Source organism: Epinephelus fuscoguttatus, linkage group LG8, assembly GCF_011397635.1.
Source record: "Epinephelus fuscoguttatus linkage group LG8, E.fuscoguttatus.final_Chr_v1".
NCBI lineage: Eukaryota > Metazoa > Chordata > Actinopteri > Perciformes > Serranidae > Epinephelus > Epinephelus fuscoguttatus.
This window is the reverse complement of record NC_064759.1, coordinates 4,505,548-4,524,510: the sequence shown is the minus strand read 5'-3', so window position 1 is coordinate 4,524,510 and position 18,963 is coordinate 4,505,548. Positions and strand designations below refer to the sequence as shown.

The window sequence follows — 18,963 nt, the reverse complement described above, 5'->3', positions numbered from 1 at the left end:
TCCGGCAGATGTTAAAAGACCTCATCCTCCTCGGAATTTAGATGCACCTCTGGCCCTTTCTGTAGAGAGCTTCAGTGTACTTGGACCAGACAGTTTATTGTCTCTATACATTCCCAGGTACCTGTAGTCCTCCACAGTGTCCTAACTTACTGAGTGCAGTCTTTCATTCTGCAAGAAATTTGTTGAGTTTTGACAAAATATTTAAGTCTTTACAGTTTCGTGATTAAAGTTTTGAGGACCTGAGCGATAATTTCAGGAAATGTGTTGAAATTATTGGCGAGAACTGTAAGATTATAACCCCACTGGAGGAGTTGTCGTCTTCATATGGATCTCAGGTGGAAATCAGCTGGGGTGAACTCAGTCAGTAAAAACTGACATTAACTTTAGCTTTTTAACTACCTCTGACTTTGTTTACAGGTCTGAAACTTTTGCATCACGCTGCTGCAACTCTTTTAAAATCTTGCTTGATTTTGTTTTTTGATTTATAGTTTTACAATTCTGTGTTTTTATGATGTCAAGATTTCTGAGGGCATAAAAAGTGACACAAGAAGAAATACAGTCTGAGATTTTGATTAATAGGATCTCAAATCACCACTTTTAAATAAATAAAGATAAATAAAAATTGTAGAATCAGTTAATCCTTGTTTTAAATAGTTTTTAAATGTCCTTTTGTATTGAATGGCCTTGTTTGTCTGTTTTATGGAAATTACGTCTTTTTTCATGTGCAGCACTCAGTGCCTTTATTGCCCTTATTGTAAAGCAATATAAATGTGCTGTATAGATAAAGTTATTGGAGTGGAATGATGTTCAGTGCTGCCACCGTGTGACCACAAGTTATATCACAACAGTCCTGTGTTTCTACATGTGCACCAGTCTTGGTGAAATGAAGCATGGTCCTGGATCAGTTCTCCACATTTTTGAATAAAACACACTGGAAGAAGTTTGTTGTAAGAATTTACAATAGAAAGTTAGCAGCTGATTTAACTTGTATTTCATCAATGAGGTAATGACGACGCACTTGATAAATAAACTGTAGCCTACAGTCTGCTGCTTCAGTTTGTATCTGCCCCATCACAACATCCTGCTCCTATCACAGCAACCAAGAAACAATCCTTTCAGGGTGGTTAGAATATAATGTTCTTATTTTGTAAAACACAGGAAGTATGCATGCACATCACAGAAAATGAAGGTGCTTGTACATGAACTGGGCGGCTGGGGGACTCTGAAGAAAATGCATCTGATTGTTCCTCATGCTCGAAATAGATGGTGTGTAATTAAAAAAATATTGATGTTATTTCATGACCAGAAGATGTTTTTAAAGCCTAAACCCTCATTCTGTTGCCTCAAAACACCAAAACAAAAGCCCCACGAATGGTTAAAACACTGTAACGTTCATGTAGACGTTTCTATAAATGTTGATACAGGAAATGCTTTTGATTTAAAAACATCAACATTAAACTCTTCCATGGTTTAGATAAATGCTCAATGCCAATATTTTATTCTGGCAACTGGATTGTTAGTGTACCAAGAGTCACTCTTTAAACAGGCACAATAAAAGACCCACAGTTCTTGCTCATTATTTTTTATTTCAAACAAGACCTCACATCAGGAGGAAAGTACAGAGGAGAGCAAGACAGGCTGACAGGATTCTCTGGTGAGATACTTGTTATCCGGCAAGGAAACACAACAGCTCGTTCATGAAGTGCCGACTTAATTCTGCCATTATTTCCCTTACAAACGCATTTAGTCTAAAAATAGGTTCAACGAATGTGCCACTCTGTGGAAAAAAACAAAAAACAAAAAGAAAGAGTTACAGTCTGCCTTCCTGATGGGAGAACAGAAACCTCACACTTTTTGTGCTTACTGGTTTTGTCATTGCACAACTTTAACTTTTCATGAATTTGAAGTTATAGATTTTTATTTGGCCTAAATTGTTGGATGATAGATGTCCATCTTTCAGTGTAACTAAACTGTGTAACCGAACACCTCTGGCACGTGTTCGTTAGCTGTGAATTACTGCATCAGCCTTTAAGCGTGGGTGTGGGCAGTAGGGCTGCAACGACTATTAAAATAATCAGTGACTATTTTGGTAGTCAACTCTTTGGTTTGAGTCATTTTTCACAGACAAGTATCCCAAAATACTCTTACTGCAGCTTCTTGCGTTCAAATATTGGCAGCTTTACACACTCTCCCATGACGGTGAACTAAAACCCTTTGGCGTGAGAATGAAACAAGACATTAGATGACGTAATTTTGGGGTTTGGGAGAGACAGACCAAATGATTAGTTGACTAATTGAGGAAATAATCAAATCGACAGATTAGTCGACAATGAAAATAATCATGAGTTGCAGCCCTAGTGGACAGCATGAGTAAGGCTGCTGAGTAGAGTCAGTAGAGACACAGTCACTTCCAGCATTTGTCATACTGATTTGTTTTTATGCACAATGCTTCCCTTAAACTTATGTAATTGCAAGCAAGTAGTTATTAATTTGTGTTGTATTGATTTGTAACTGATTTGTTCCTGTACAAGATGTCAACTTCACTGTTTTATCCCCTACAGTCGTATTCAAGTTGTATTTGAGCTGTTTTGTAAGGGTGTATTGCCCAATGCTTGTGTGTGTGTATGTGTGTGTGTGTGTGTGTTTGCCACATACCTGCTTAGCAGTAGGCTTGTCATAGCGCACCCAGGTAGCAAAGTGCTCACAGTTTTTATTTAAGGGTCCATATAGTTGACAGTTTCCTTTGCTGTCCTTGATTCGCTTCATGATCTCTTCTCTGGTTCCTGGTCCCATGCCATCAGTCGTATCAAAGTAATTCTCCACTTCCACTGGTGAATCTCCTTTTGTCGCTTCAAGTGTATCAAACTGGTATTGACAAACTGGGCCTATACAAACTATGAGAATAAACATTTAGAAATATCATATGTAGCCTAAAATTGACACAAAATCTGTTACTTGTTCCTGTTTTATTTGCTCTTTTCTTCTTTTAATTTTACAACGGAGTATAAGGGCCATATTGAAGAAAAGAAAATTCGGACATTACGAGAAAAGTCATAATATTACGAGAATAAAGTCGTAATATTAGGCTATGAGAAAAAACTCGTATACGCAGGCCGGTAGTGGCTAATCAGGAGGACCGGGACAATTTGTGGAATCGACCACCGACACGCCTCCTCATCAGAAGAGTGTACGGAGGACGCCGAAGTCCCTGCGGCACCCGAGGTCGAAACAACGGCTCCACGGTGCTCAGCAGCTACGTCTGACTAGGCGTACATCTCCACCACCGTTCAAGTTAATTAATTATCAAGTCAATGAATTGTAACATAACATTATATAATTTAAATAATAGTATGATGCGACGTCACATGGGAAACTTTGTCTTGTAGCCCCTCAGAAGCAAGATCCAGCACCAAGCACCAGCCATGAGCCCACAAGTCCAGAGTGGGCACTACTTATTTGAACAGAGTACAGATTCTGATATTGTTGAAAAGGATGTTGTGTTGTTAAGAATAATGTTGGAGATGTGCACTAATGTTGAAATAAATCTGCATTGTGAAGCAACCCTTACTTGCACTGAATTGGAAATGTTTTAGAAAAATACACTGAATGACAAGGCTTTAGAGAACAGTGCGCTACTGTAGACTTAACATGTAGGTTATAATAGGTCATGATCTAAAGTGGGCCAGTCTGAGGCATGAAACTCCAGGGCTGAAGATGAGTCCCACTCCGGCCCTGCCTCCAAATGTGTGTCGAGGCAACACACCTGAGACAAAGAGCAGCTGCCACAAGCAGTTTCATCCTCTAACCCTTTCTGTTTGTTGTTGGTTATTTCCTTAAAAACTACGACTTTATTCTCGATATCTCCGTCAACTCCGTCGTTTCATTTGCATCAGAACCTGGCCTGTTTTTCTTCTGTGCACACTGTACACTGCACACTGTAACTGTGACTGCACACCAGTTACAACCTGTAACTACAAAAGGAGTTTCAGCAGCACCAACTCTTAACAGCTGATCAGCAGCATTAGGAGTCCTGCAACCCAACTACCAGCTCTCCTGATTTAACTGTTAGCTGTAAACAGTTGAACGTTTTCTATTTATCTTAAGTGGATTTGTCAGAGACAATGTCAAACACATTTTATCAGGTTATAATAACATGAAACAAAAGTTTTGCGCATAGGATTTCTGGCCAAGACTAATTTACGACCCTGTCCCTGGTTAGGCTTCAGGCTGCTTTACAAAGGTCCTGTTCCTGAGATAGGCAACCTGCGGCTCTTCAGACCCTCTCCACTGGCTCCCTGTGACTTTGACATAAAATCATATTAAAATGAACAACAGATATTTTTTAATATTCAGAATTTCTTGTCATCAACTGTAACATGTGTAGCCTATACATCGAATTACAAGATGTTTTAACATTTTATCAACTAAAATGCTCATCATACATCTACGACCTGGTGCCTCGTCCTCTAAATTTCGCTGAACTGCAGTGCAGTGTTTCCAACTTCTCCAACTATAACACAGAATTCATTAACTGATGTCAAATACAGGGATTTCCACTGTTGCAACCTGCCCCACTATAAGGGTAAACTGTAACATAACCTGGGGTCAGTTAAACAGCAAGAATGAAAAATGAAAAAAAAAAATGATGATAAAAAACTTAAAAAAAAAAAAAAAGAAAGAAATACTGTGTAAGATGGCAAACAAGTGTATTTCCTATAATGACACAGATTCTTTAAAGAGAAGTTAGTTTCACTAAAATGTTGTTGCTGATTGCACTTTAATTGTTTCTATTAACTTTGAGTAATACTGTATAAGCATACTTTAATTTTCAGTGTACTGCACATACCTTTGAGGTGAAATATGTCATTATCACCTTGGCCGACATCTGTCTCATTGCTTGGGCCCACATAGATAGCATAGTGCTTGTACACACCTTCTTTTCGTCCACATGCTCTGAGAAATGCTAGAATGTCTCCAAATTCGAACTGTGAATGGAAGAAATCACAGATACATTTAATCAACCTTTACATTCAATCCAAAGCAGAACAACACAACAATCAGACTGACTAAATAATGAATTTGGACAAGTAATACTACTGTAAAAGATAACCCTGATGATGTTAGCAAATGTAGTGAAATTATTATAATATCCACTAAGGTAGGTTCGAGTTAATGCCAATTCTAAGACTGAGGTTTCTCAGCAGATGTCAGATGCTATTACACACATTTTTGTAGCTATTGTTCATATTTCCATGAAGTTTCCATCTAAGAATGACTTTGAGTCAGAATTTATTTTGGGTAATATTCTGTATTTTATTTGTGCTCTTTTAGTCAACAGGAAGAGTCTTTTATCTTGAAGCCCCGTTGAGCTGTTTCCGTCTGGTTAACGTGAGTGAGTTAGAAGCTAGCTGACGCTGTTGAGTGCAGGTTGCATAGAGAGATGCTCATATGCACCTGAGGATGAGCTGTACCTGCTTTTAGAACAAGATTAATGTTTACTGGTGTATATGAAGATAAGAAGATTCCAAGATGATTTCCCTTCCTAGCATGCAGCCAACAAGGTACTTTATTACGTTTGTATTTATTTTTGTTTTCTACTGTTTGCTATCATGTTTGTTATTCAGCTAACGTGTTGTCTGTATGTTTAATACTGTGTATTGTTAGTTTTCACGGTTTGATGAGGAGAGAAGACTTCAGTAAAACCCGTCAAGAAAACCACTTGTGTCTGATTGTGCCTGGGGAGGGAGTCACAGCTATAGAGCAGTGGATGGGGCCATTGCTCATTTATCAGGGCACAGCAAACACACTTGTACACTGACTGACACAATGTCTTACGACACTTTCCATGAGGACAGATATTTCATTTCATTTTTGAGGAGAATTCTGAAGAGCAATTTCTTGAGGGGACACCAAAGTTGCCACCAGAGGTGCTGTGGTAACAGTTATTATGTATATATAGGAACCCTAATCACTTCATACACTCACCGGCCACTTTATCACTGTAGGTACAGTAGTACTGGGGTGGACCCCCTTTTTAATTCATGGTGTCACAGATTCAACAAGGTGCTGGAAACATTCCTCAGAGATGTTGGTCCAAATTGACATGATGACATCACACAGTTGCTGCAGATTTGTTGGCTGCACATCCATGATGAGAATCTCCCGTTCCAGCACATCCCAAAGGTGCTCTACTGGACTGAGATCTGGTGACTGTGGAGGCCATTGGAGTACGGTGAACTCATCAGGGCTGCCCCTGACCAAATTGGGGCCCTAAGCGAAATTTTATTTGGAGGCCCCCATCCCAAATGTATCATAGGTACAAAACCGTACCGTACCATGACCGTACAACAACTTGCCATTTAACTTGACAACCTTTACTGGCAATAACAAATGTACTGTAGATACAGTAGTTTGACTCTATGAGTCAAATAAAATTAAAAAAATCAACCTGAAATAAATAAATAAATAAATATTAAATAAAAATAACTTCAAACTGAAATAAATAAATAAACAAATCTGAGTCACAAATAGCCATCAATGACTCATCAAAAGAAAGTAACTTCCACCACCTCAATCCCCCACCCTTGATTAAACACTGAAAATAAAATAAAAGAGGGAGACAGGTTTTTCCTATTTAATCTTATTTTGTTATATTTCTCCCTCTCCCCTCTCTGGAGGCGTCCGATCTCCCTCAGCCCTCCGCCTCTCCCACCTTAATTAAACACTGAAAACAGAAATAAAATACAGAGACATTCTTTTCTATTTTCATCTTATTTAGCTATATACCTCCCTCTGCCCTCTCTGGGAGCGTCCGACCTCCCGGCCCCGCACATACCCCCGAGGCTCGGGTCTCCCCCTCCGTGGAGCCTGCCCGCCCTCCCTGCACATACTCCTGAGGCTCTTTTGGACGACATGTAGACAACTCTTCACCTGCTGCAGCTCTGCAAGTGCCTGCCAGCGCACCCCTCTTATTGTTCAGATGTCGAGTGCTGTCAATCATTGCAGCGACGCATGGGCGGTCAGGTCTCTTCTCTCCTTCCTCGAGGTAATTCTACGCTCGCCTCATGGTAGCACATGTGCGCATCCATTGCGCATATGCGCAAATGCGTCCCCTCGCGCAAAATGTGGCCCCCCATGGAAGATGAGGCCCTACGCACAGCGCGTGTTCTGCGTTTAGGGAGGGGCGGCGCTGGAACTCATTGTCATGTTTGAGATGATGTGAGCTTTGTGACATGGTGCGTTATCCTGCTGGAAGTAGCCATCAGAAGATGGGTACACTGTGGTCATAAAGGGATGGACACGCTCAGCAACAATACTCAGGTAGGCTGTGGTGTTTAAACCATGCTCAGTTGGTACTAAGAAAATCTCCCCCACACCATTACACCACCAGCAGCAGCAGCAGCCTGAAGCGTTGATACAAGGCAGGATGGATCCATGCTTCCATCTGAATGTGGTTTTTCCAATCTTCTATTGTCCAGTTTTGGTGAGAAAACCCGTGTGAATTGTAGCCTCAGTTTCCTGTTGTTAGCTGACAGGAGTGGCACCTGGTGTGGTCTTCTGCTGCTGTAGCCCATCTGCTTCAAGGTTGGACAAGGTGTTGTTGCTTCAGAGATGCTCTTCTGCACACCTTGGTTGGAACCAGTGCTTATTTGACTTCCTGTTGCCTTTCTATCATCTTGAACCAGTCTGGCCATTCTCCTCTGACCTCTGGCATCAACAAGGCATTTTGGCTCACTGGATATTTTCTCTTTTTGGGACCATCCTCTGTAAACCCTAGAGATGGTTGTGCTGAAAATCCCAGTAAATACTCAGACCAGCCCGTCTGGCACCAACAACCATGCCACGTTCAAAGTCACTTCAATCACCTTTCTTCATCATTCTGATGCTCCATTTGAACTTCAGCAGCTCGTCTTCACCATGTCTACATGACTAAATGTTATTGAACTGCTGCCACGTGACTGGCTGATTAGCTATTTGCATTAATGAGCAGTTGAATAGGTGTGCCTAATAAAGTGGCCAGTGACTGTATATTGGATAATTGACAGATGAATCACTTTTTATTTTGTGGCCTGTTCAGCATGTTGAATCAGTGGCAGCACACCTCGTTGGCAAGAGGAATCACAGTGATTGCTTGGTTGTTAGTAGGAGATTATTAATAATAGTGGTCGCAATAGAATAAATGAATTCATGAAAATGAAACAATACTAATATTAAACTGACTTACCGCTCCATTACTGTCTATTACTGTGATCAGCAGCTGAATGATCATAATAATAATAACAGCATTAATAGACTCATGAAAATGACACAATGCTGATATTAAAGCAACTGACCGTTGCATTGATCACATTTACTGTGATCACCAGCTGAAGGATCAGAGCGACCAAGATCAGGTTTTTCATTTTTTCAGCAGTGGAGAGCTGACGTGGAGGAAAGAGGAGAACAATTATTCATTTTGACATTTTGAAAAAAATATACACACATATGTGTGTGTAACGAAATGAGTTGTGCTTTATTTTAGCAATAACACTAAAGGACAGTGTTGGGCAAGTTATACTCAAAATGTAATATAGTACAAATTACTAGTTACCTTCATTTGAAAGTAACAAGTTACTTTACAATATGACTCTCTGTGTAGAGTAATCAGTTACTTATTACTCTTCTTTGGTGTTACTTTCACCAAAATGAGCTCAGAGGAAGTGATGTTGATTTGAAATGGATGAGGGTCGTGTTGTTTCACAGCAGCTCCAGTTTATTATAATGATATATAATGATCTGATGATTATGACATATGGATGAATATTTGTGGGCCTATGGTATTAAAGACAATAAACAAACGTGGAGGTTAGCACAACAAACAGAATGGTGTGTGATTCAGTCACTATGACGAGCGCAAATTAATACACCAGAGCAGGAAGACCCACCTGCCGGTTCCCGGTGTGCTGATCAGCTACAGCAGCACCAGAGAGAGTTATGTACGAGAGAGGGAGGGTGTGCTGGTGTTGCTTTGCGGTTGTAGGAGATGTGAACAGAAACACATCCAACATATACTAACATCACCCAGATGTGCCGATCACCAGGACGAGGAAAAAACAAATCAGAGGCCAGCTCCTTCTCCTGACTGCTTTGTAGCAGCCTTAGGACGCAACAGCAAAACGAGATACGACAACAACGCTGTACTTTATTGTATTAATGGAAATACACTGAACATGATAACACACAGTCCCAAATGTATGGGCCGTTTGTAAAGTGTCTCATGCTGAAAATAACATCAACATTTTGCCACATTCAGCTTCAAACAATGTTTAAAAAGTGTTGTGAATTTTTTAACGTCACCTTTTACCACATTTACAGCAATATTTGTTAACTTAGAAATATATTAAATAGTTAAATCTAAATATTAAATGTGGCACCTAAATGTTAAATGTTAAATCTAAATATTAAATCTAAATCTAAATCTAAATGTTAAATCTAAATCTAAATGTTAAATCGAAATGCTAAATATAAATATAAATATAAATATTAAATATTAAATATAAATATAAATATAAATATAAATGTTAAATCTAAATGCTAAATCTAAATCTAAATGTTAAATCTAAATGTTTTGGGTGAAACTAAATATTTAGCTAATATGCAAATTCACACTGCCGGTCACCGGAAGTACCAAAATAAAAGCTTGAGATGGTCAGACTGTTTATAGAATCAAATAACGAATTAAAACCAACTTATCGGGGGAAATGGACACTTGAACATACATTAGCGTGATAATAACTACATAAAATAACAAGAAACATGTTTGGAGAAATTTTATTTGATGTGTACTTTGAGTTGTTAGTGTCCCTTCAGAGGGAATCACCTTGTTGTTTACAAATACTTCCGGGTAGAAAACCATTGGAGTTTAGCTTAGATAGCTTTAGATATGCATATATATATATATATATGCATATCTCACATTTTTCACGTCACTATATCACTGTTTAGACTAATCTGGTGTTTGTAAAGTCTATAAACACAAAGATTGAACAAACATTACTATCACATTCTGAAATTAATAACATGGTTATCGTAGATTAGCGGGGCTAACCCTTAGCTGTTAGCCCCGTTAGCGGTGTCTGTAATGACTCATTAACTCTAAATGATCCGTGAAAAAAAATATTTTTTCCAGCGGATGTCTTAGTTAAACATGATTGAGCTAACTGTAGTAGTTTCATGTCGTATCCGAGAACGGGAGGCTTTTAACAGATGACGTCCTGATGTTAGCTTTGTTGCTGCTGTTAGCTGTCCCTGTCAGCTGCAGCCACTGATGCTTTCTAGACATCGTGATTTCCCAAAACTGAATAAATACCACACATCGCAACACAAAACTGCTTTGCTAGCTCAATCATGTTGTAACTAAGACATCCGCTGGAAAAAAATATTTTTTTCACGGACCGTTTAAGAGTTAATGAGTCATTGCAGACACTGCTAACGGGGCTAAGAGCTAACGGTTGTTATCTTAGCTTAGGTTGTTAATCCCTACGAAGGGACACTAACAACTCAAAGTACACATCAAATAAAATTTCTCCAAACATGTTTCTTGTTATTTTAGGTAGTTATTATCACGCTAATGTATGTTCAAGTGTCCATTTCCCCCGATAAATTGGTTTTAATTCGTTATTTGATTCTATAAACACAGTCTGACCATCTCGAGCTTTTATTTTGGTACTTCCGGTGACCGGCAGTGTGAATTTGCATATTAGCTTAATATTTAGTTTCACCCAGAACATTTAGATTTAACATTTAGATTTAACATTTAGATTTATATTTAGCATTTAGATTTAACATTTAGATTTATATTTAATATTGAGATTTAACATTTATATTTATATTTATATTTAGCATTTACATTTAACATTTATATTTATATTTATATTTAGCATTTAGATTTTACATTTAGATTTAGATTTAATATTTAGATTTAGATTTATATTTAGCATTTAGATTTAACATTTAGATTTAGATTTAATATTTAGATTTAACATTTAGATTTAGATTTAGATTCAATATTTAGATTTAATATTTAGATTTAGATTTAGATTTAATATTTAGATTTAACATTTAACATTTAGGTGCCACATTTAATATTTAGATTTAACTATTTAATATATTTCTAAGTTAACAAATATTGCTGTAAACGTGGTAAAAGGTGACGTTAAAAAATTCACAATACTTTTTTAAACATTGTTTGAAGCTAAATGTGGCAAAATGTTGATGTTATTTTCAGCGTGAGACACTTTATAAACGGCACCCCATACAAATGAACCAATCAGACACCCAGCTATACAGTAATGTAGTCTGTAATGACATGACAACAAACAACAACCTTCAGGGGATGTTTGTTGTCTGGTGGCAGAAGTGGAGCAGTGTGGATGAATGAAAAATGACAACAAACAGTTTATCTCTGGTGATAACATGTTATGTGACATTGTTAATGTATTAATATTACCCAAAATCCTGTTGGGTCCGTTATATACTTGGTTACTGCTAAAACGTAATATATTACTGTCACGTGTTACTTTTATGGCGCGTTACCCCCAACACTGCTGAAGGGCAGATTGGGGAAAAGTGGAAACATGAAATGAGAAGGAAAGTTGACACTGGACAGATACAGCCATGACTCACCACTGATGTGTTTAGAAGATGATGTTTGGATGGTAGAAACGAGCCACTTAACACCCTGGAAGTACACACACACACACACACACACACACACACACACACACACACACACACACACAGTACAATGCATTACACAATATTATAAAATACATTGTAGGCGCTGGGCTTCTGGAATTTTTTAAATTCATTACATTTTCACTTCAGCTGAAGGATCAAATGAACAATTACAAAGGTGGAATCAGCATTAAGAGGCAGAGTATCATTCACCTCCACAGTCACCAGTTATTATTCTAACTGGCATGTTCTTGGCGTGTGGGAGAACCAGAGAATTTGGAGAAACCCATGTTGACACAGGGAGAAAATGCAAAAATGACCCAGCCGGCCGGCAGGTGTGACTGTCATTATCTCACCAGTGCTTCCGTCTGTATCATCAGCTCACCAGTTTTTTCCCGTTTGCCAGTTCATGAGATGTAGATGCTGTGTACTGGTGTTCCAGCCATCTGTACCTGTTCCAGTTTTCCTGCCTGGTGTCTGCTCCCTGAGCTCTGGCCTGCTGCCTGTTAACGACCCGCCTGCTTTGCTCGTCTGGATGTCTTTGCCTGTTGGACTGCCTCCTCCTGCCTGACTACCAGCTCCATAGTTTGAACACTGATTTGGTAAAGTCCTTTTTTCTTTGACCTGTTCTGTCTCAGTTTGAACCTTTTTCCTCGTACACACACCTGTGACAGTATTAACTTTGTTTGCACAGAGGTCAATTTTCTGTTTTCACCTGTAACTCGACAGATTCAGCCAATCAGGGACTTCACACGAGACAAACGCAACCCAACACATAGAAACCTCCAACAAATTTTAAGCATTATAATGCAGTCTTGATCAACACCCTGCAGGGAGAATTCAGAGCAGCAAACACCTTCGAACATTCGATCTTAAACCTGTCAGACAAGAGTATTTGATCAGGAAGAAATCTTTGTAGAAGGAGTTTTAACAGAGGTCTTACCTTCTTCAGTGAGACGGTGGAAGCCTGTTGAAGCAGAGGAGGACATCTCCTTATATACACTAAGAACAGCTGATAATATCACGTCTTCACCCAGCCCGTTATGGTCATGACTGTTCTCCAGACTCATTTGAGTCAGTTATCACATTTACATATACGCTACGTGTGTTTGACAAAGAACACCTTTTTCTTTTAAAGCAACACCTTGTTTCACACTCACACATTTCTACATTCATATGATCCTGTGGAGGTGGCTTGCTTGGGGACACTTTGGTGTTAAGACATCTGAAAAATAATAAAAAAATAAATAAACACAGACAGAGGTCAGTGACAGCACCTGTACTGTGTGATCAGCTGCACTGATATTTAAAATGAATGATTCCATCAGAGTAGAGACCACAGAGGTCTGACCTGCCACACGGCCTCTCTGTGTCCGAGCAGACATGCATCATGATTTACAAAAACTGGATCCTACTTTACTACATTCAAAAGCAAAGCTGGCATTTTCAAGTTACGTTTTGAGGGTGATATAATTGCTGCCATGATTATGTTTTAATGGAAACATTATTTCCAGCGGACAAAGTGCTGTGTTTTTGTCCTGCACAGAAGTTGTGGAGAGGTTTTTCTGCATGTGTTTAGGCAGCAAAAGGAAGTTAGGAAAAGATCCTGCTTTTGGTTTAATGTTCACTGAGTAAACTTGTCTTGTCTCATGCTTCAAGTCACTGCTGACTTTTTCAGGATTCCACAAACCGTGTTGTCGGTGCCAAAACACAAGCCTAACAGAAAGGATGCATCATGCTTTAGCTGTTACGAGTGGATCGTGCAGGAAATCAAATGAAAAGAAAGAAATGAAAATGTTTGGCTTGTCAGCAGTATTAACAACATGTCTTCATAACATTAAGAAACAAATGTAGTCCAGGCAGTATGACATTTCTTTTCAAATGCATTAACTGTTGCAATTAGTGGCAAATAAACGTAGTGTGTTGGTGAACAACAGCAGCTTGATGTGGATGCAAGATCAGAGCAGAGAAAAAGATTTAGGGTGTTTTCACACTTGGTCCTTTCACCCTTAAGTGGACTCAGAGCGGTGACTCAGCATTTTTCACGCACACTCCAAGAGAACTCAGACCCTCTGAAGTGAACCAAACTCAGACCGTTCGTTCGCTTCAAAGTCTGCGTGCGGTTCTCTTAACCTGTGCACTGTGAACACAAAGCGCTCCAGGTTCACTTTGCTCTTTGTCGTTGTATTTAGCCCTCTGCATCACATGCTGTTGATCTGGGACACTTGAAAAAACAGACGAACTCACGTCAGCCTGTAACACTTGCAAGGACGCAGGACGAGGAGTAGTTTGGTCCATGAAATACTGCACGTCTCCAGATGTGGAAGGTAGAATACATCAGACAGCAACAGTCTACAGCACAGAAACACTGAGGGTTTCCTCCAGTTTTAAGATCATTTGAAAGCGAGGGGCTTCATAACCACACTGTACAGGCTACAGTGTGAACAGAGAGAGGACTGAGACCCCATCAAAGCTGAAGTTGACCAGAAATAGAACTGAGTCCTCTCAGTCCCTTTTCTGTTGGTCCACTTTTTGGTGCACTTTAGGAGGACTGAGTTCGGTTCATTTAAAAAGAACTAAATGTGAAAACACTCCTAGTTTGCTTTGCATGGAGGTGGTGTTAGTTGTCACCCTGATACTTCCAGCTGCCCCCTCAGTGACTGGGACCAGTGATGTTTGAGCCACAAGCTTGCTCCTCAAAGCAAAGAGGAACTTTGTGGTAAATACAGTGTTGTCCAGTGAAAAGCAAAGAACACTTAAAGTGTATAAATATACTTGGTCTGTAATGGTGTGTGGGTGGGTGGAGTGTGTCAGCTAGCAAAATACATGTTCTCACTATGAACAGATGTTTGTCATTCTCTAACAGGATCTCTTCAACAATCTTTTAAAATTAAATTCATAAAGTTCTCTTTAATGTTTGAGACTTGAGCAAATCTGTCTCACTCAGGAATGGGAAACAACTTCTGAGCCCATAAAGGATGGGAGGTTTCCTGGATGAGGTGTAAAGGTCAGCTGAGAAAAGAATAATCTTAACAATGTGTTGTAAGACCATGTCAGCCATGAGACTCAGATGTGACGCTGGCCTTCAGGAGGATCTGTCTATGACCAAAGTGTAACTGCCAGAGGTATGATACACATTTTATTGACCTCTGTTTTAAATGCCTTTGATATGGAAATGATGAATAAAAACTGAAAAGACAAACGCAGGCTTCTTTTTAGAGAACTGTTAAAAGATAAAAAGTGACTTTGTGTTAACTGCCCATTGATGCAGAGCTCATTATAATAAAACTGTTGTAAAGCCTTGTTCTTTGTCGAGCAGGAGCTGGATATCCAGCTGTTATTTCAGAGCTGACTTGAATACGTATATTGACACAGTGCTCAGATAAAGTTTAATGGGACCTTTGTTCTTTTTTTCTTATTCAAATTGTAACAGCATTGAACTGAGTCTGTTTTGACCAGTGAAGCTACTGAAATGCAACAAATGAAGCTACTGGAAGCTGCTGTTGCTGCTGAGGAAGATCCAAAAAGGAATAAATAATGAAAATGAATGTGCTGCCTCATTATTTTCTTTAAGGTGACTAAACATGCAAAGTTTTCCTTCACATCTGTATCAAACAGTTTCTTTGGGACACTGGTGGCTCTGGCTAAGCGGTCCTTCACTAAGCTCGCTCTTGGTGGGATGTTAAGCCATGTTTAATGTGTGTTTAATGTGTGTTTTGAATCAACTACACTTTACAGCACTTCACAAAAACCCCACTGCCGACCAGTGTTTTAGAGATGTAACTGCAGAGTGACACAGACACACCACCACACAAGTATAAATGCTCTCAGCTGTGTAGACCATGTGTGTAGGCTCTGCATAGAGCTGACACACAAGTATATCCTTAAGTCTAAATTTGTGATGCGCCATAGACAGTAAATGGGAGACTGATTTTGTGGGCACACCAAATGTTTGTTTTCTTTTTTTTTTTTTAACCCAAATTAGCTTTATTCTGTTGCACTGTACTCAGATCAGAGACAGAAAATGTCCCCATATAGTCAGAACATCCCCCTGAGTGCTCTTTGTGTCATCTATCTTTCATCATTCATCACCACTCTTTACACAGAGATGGCGCTACAGAGCCTCTACGAAGTTTTCATGATCCATGTGCACAATGATGCACATGCACACACAGTGTCTCTGCATTAACTCTGGTTTTGGCCACATTTCTACTTCCTTATAAATGCTTTGTAAACCTGCAGAGTTTGATATATTAGCTTTTTTTTCCTTGATGTGGATCTCACAGATATCATGTAGGTATAAAGCTCAGTTTGCCTGGTTGATCTACAGCTAAATGCTGATGTAATTTACAACACCTCATTTACTGTCCGGCAAAATGAGGCCAATTAAAAATCTAATACACAACACCAAATTTATGCAAAGTTGAAGTTTGTGCAATGACAAAACCAGTTACCAAGGAAAGTGTGACTGTTCAGCCATCAGGAAGGCAGAATTTAACTTGCATCTCTTTTGTTTGTTTTTCCACAGACTGGTACAATAGTTGAATTTCTTTTCTCCCTTGTGAATAAATCCAAGAATAAGGACAAAGGTACAGAAATACTGAACAAAGTGAACCAAGCTGAGGATTCGGCCGGTGGATGTGCAACTCCTGGTGCCTAACAAGCATCTTGTTAACCAATCCTGTCAGCCTGTCTTGCTCTCTTCTGTACCTTCCTCATGACATGAGGTCTTATTCGAAATAAAAATGAATGAGCAAGAACTGCGAGTCTTTTATTGTTGTGTTTATGTAAAGAATGACTGCCAGTGTATGGCTGTATAAACACTGTACATGTACACTCTGACTCATTAGGCCTCCTTATCTGCAGATTTACAAATGGAAGGAAAAATGCCAAAGGAACATTTAACAACCTTTCAGACGCTCCAGTTATCATGTGACACTTCAGAGCAGTTTGAGTCAAAGTGCACTGCAGCTGATGAGAAAATGTTTCTGTGGTTTTGACTGACAGGAGCACAAACATGACCACATGTGTGAAAAAGTCTGAAAATTGCAGAAGTAGTGGTGGTATGAGGAACCTAATCTATTTCAGTCTTGTTGGTCGTGTTGATGAGAAACTGAGAGGTGTCACTAACAACTTCCATCTTGTGGGTCAATCTGTTGAAACACTCTGATTGGCTGATGGGTGAAGGATGCATCCAGCATGCTGATCGTCAGTCTGCAGGTGTCCACGCTGAAGGCTGTTAAAGGAAAATGCAGAGTGTAGGCACACAGGCCCAGAACAAGACCACACTCATACAGACAAATCTAAAGACACATGTCCAACTTTATACAATATACATGTCTGACAACAGAGACACAGGCTACAGGAACATCAGTGACAACACAAAAAAATCAAGAGTCACAGGTGAAAGAAAAGTTGACTGACAGCAAAGTACTGTACATACTGTGTTGTTTCACCCAGCTGCTCTCTGTGTCCACTGTGTCTCCTGTCCGTCTCAGCTGTCAGCTACAAACTAAAAAACTTTGTCACACTGACGCTCAGCAGACGTACTGTGTATTGTCCTTTGTGTTCTCTTTCCAACTTAATTAAGTTTCCTGCCAAAAGCCAAATGACAGAAGTCTGAGTGCACTGGACAAAATAACAGAGACGTCACTTCAGTCAGGAGAGACAGATGAATGAAGCAAAGATAATGTTTCATAGGGATGTGGTGAGGGGCAATAAGTGGGAAAAGTAGGAGGAGGACCGACAACGCCACCTGGGGGAATTACACCCGAGGGCGTTGGTCTGTTTGTTTGTCTGTTTGTCTGCAAAATAATTCAAAAAGTCATTAACGGATTTTGATGAAATTTTCAGGAAAGGTGGATAATGGGACAAGGAACAGATGATAAAATTTTAGTGGTGATCGGTTGAAGCAAAGTGGATAAAATAATAAATAAAGTCTATCATCTGACAGCCTGAGCAGCAATTCCAATTTCTAAAGACCGGAAAGCACGTCTTGTTCTACTTGCTAAATATTGCTGTAATTCTAAAGTTGAAATTAATGTTCTGTGTTGGAAAAAAAGAAAGTTAAAATTACAAAAAAACATATTATATTCTGTGTTGGTACAAAATAAAAACGAAATAAATACACCACAGTGTCTCCATGGTGAAGGCATATATAACCTAATAATGATAGTGATGCATATAACCTAATTGTGATGCAGGCTGCAAAATCTGATGCAGAGGGGGAGGGAATATCACCTACTTGGCGGAGGTCTGCATTCTCTGAGTGTTTTTCTATCTTACCATTTTTGACTACTTTTTTTAAATTTCACCTTAAAAACTGTTGTTTGGTGTCCTGTATTTTTTCAGCACAACCTCACCTGTGTGACTTTACAGTTATTTTTCCATTTTGACATACTGTATTAACACATTGCACCTAAAATCACACAAAAAACATCACCAATAGGAAAGGGGGTGTCAGTCCGTTGTTAACATTTGTTCCTGCACCAAACGTGACAACAACATTCAGGAAAAAGCATGGCGTAAATTGTTTATCATAAGTCTGGTTTTACTTGGCCTATTAACAAAACTTAAAAGTGGTTTATAGTTCGAAGTTCGCACACAAGTCGAAATGGAGACTCAGCGAGCCTGCGTCTTGCTGCTACGTGATCTTAAATTGCTCACGTGATTTGGACGCACCAGCACGTCTGTTGACTCCAGAGGGTTAAACTGAGTTCAAAATAAGAGATAAGGCACAAATGACTTACTACTGCGACTGTACAGACTCTGGCTCCAAATAACGTCACCAGCACAAGAATAGACAAAATATCCTGGACACGGCATCATGGCTTCATTTTTGTACAGTGGGAGTAAGAGGAGACACATCATCCATCTTTATATACAGTCTGTGGGTGTGACAGCTGATGACTAATGTCAGAAGCAAGAAGAATTTAAAGGTCCATGAAGATGAAACCAGCAGAAGCCCTTTTTTTTTTGCTGTAAAATCACCTGCCACTTTAATGAATGTACCTTAATAATGCTTGCAGTTTTGTCCTCTTTTCTGATTTATTCTGTGAAAGTCAGTTGTATCACTTGTGACCTTGCTTCATGTAATTCCTATAACTCCAGCCAACATGAAGGAGCTACACCTCGAGGAAATAAGGGACCGTTTGATGAGCACAGTCGACAAAAGTGCTTCAACCTCTTACGACCCTGTGTTCACACATGAAGACTGCACACTTTGGGTTTGCTGCACCTTATTCTTCA

The 18,963-nt window shown here is 39.3% G+C and overlaps 1 protein-coding gene and 1 long non-coding RNA gene across 2 annotated transcripts; one reads left to right on the top strand and one right to left on the bottom strand.

Annotated features, from left to right (window-relative positions):
* Window positions 1–1,574: 1,574 nt before the first annotated feature.
* Window positions 1,575–11,715, bottom strand: LOC125892665 (phospholipase A and acyltransferase 1-like). Its single transcript, XM_049582806.1, has 5 exons — window positions 11,665–11,715; window positions 8,334–8,420; window positions 4,847–4,985; window positions 2,656–2,894; window positions 1,575–1,777 (listed from the first exon to the last, which is right to left on the bottom strand). The coding sequence occupies exons 2-5, from the start codon at window positions 8,400–8,402 to the stop codon at window positions 1,667–1,669; spliced, it is 558 nt and encodes a 185-aa protein (XP_049438763.1). The 5' UTR covers window positions 8,403–8,420; window positions 11,665–11,715; the 3' UTR covers window positions 1,575–1,666.
* Window positions 11,716–11,789: 74 nt separating this feature from the next.
* LOC125892669 (uncharacterized) lies at window positions 11,790–16,467 on the top strand. Its single transcript, XR_007449773.1, has 4 exons — window positions 11,790–12,317; window positions 14,663–14,840; window positions 15,149–15,289; window positions 16,244–16,467. It is a non-coding gene; the product is annotated as an uncharacterized LOC125892669 (long non-coding RNA).
* Window positions 16,468–18,963: the final 2,496 nt, after the last annotated feature.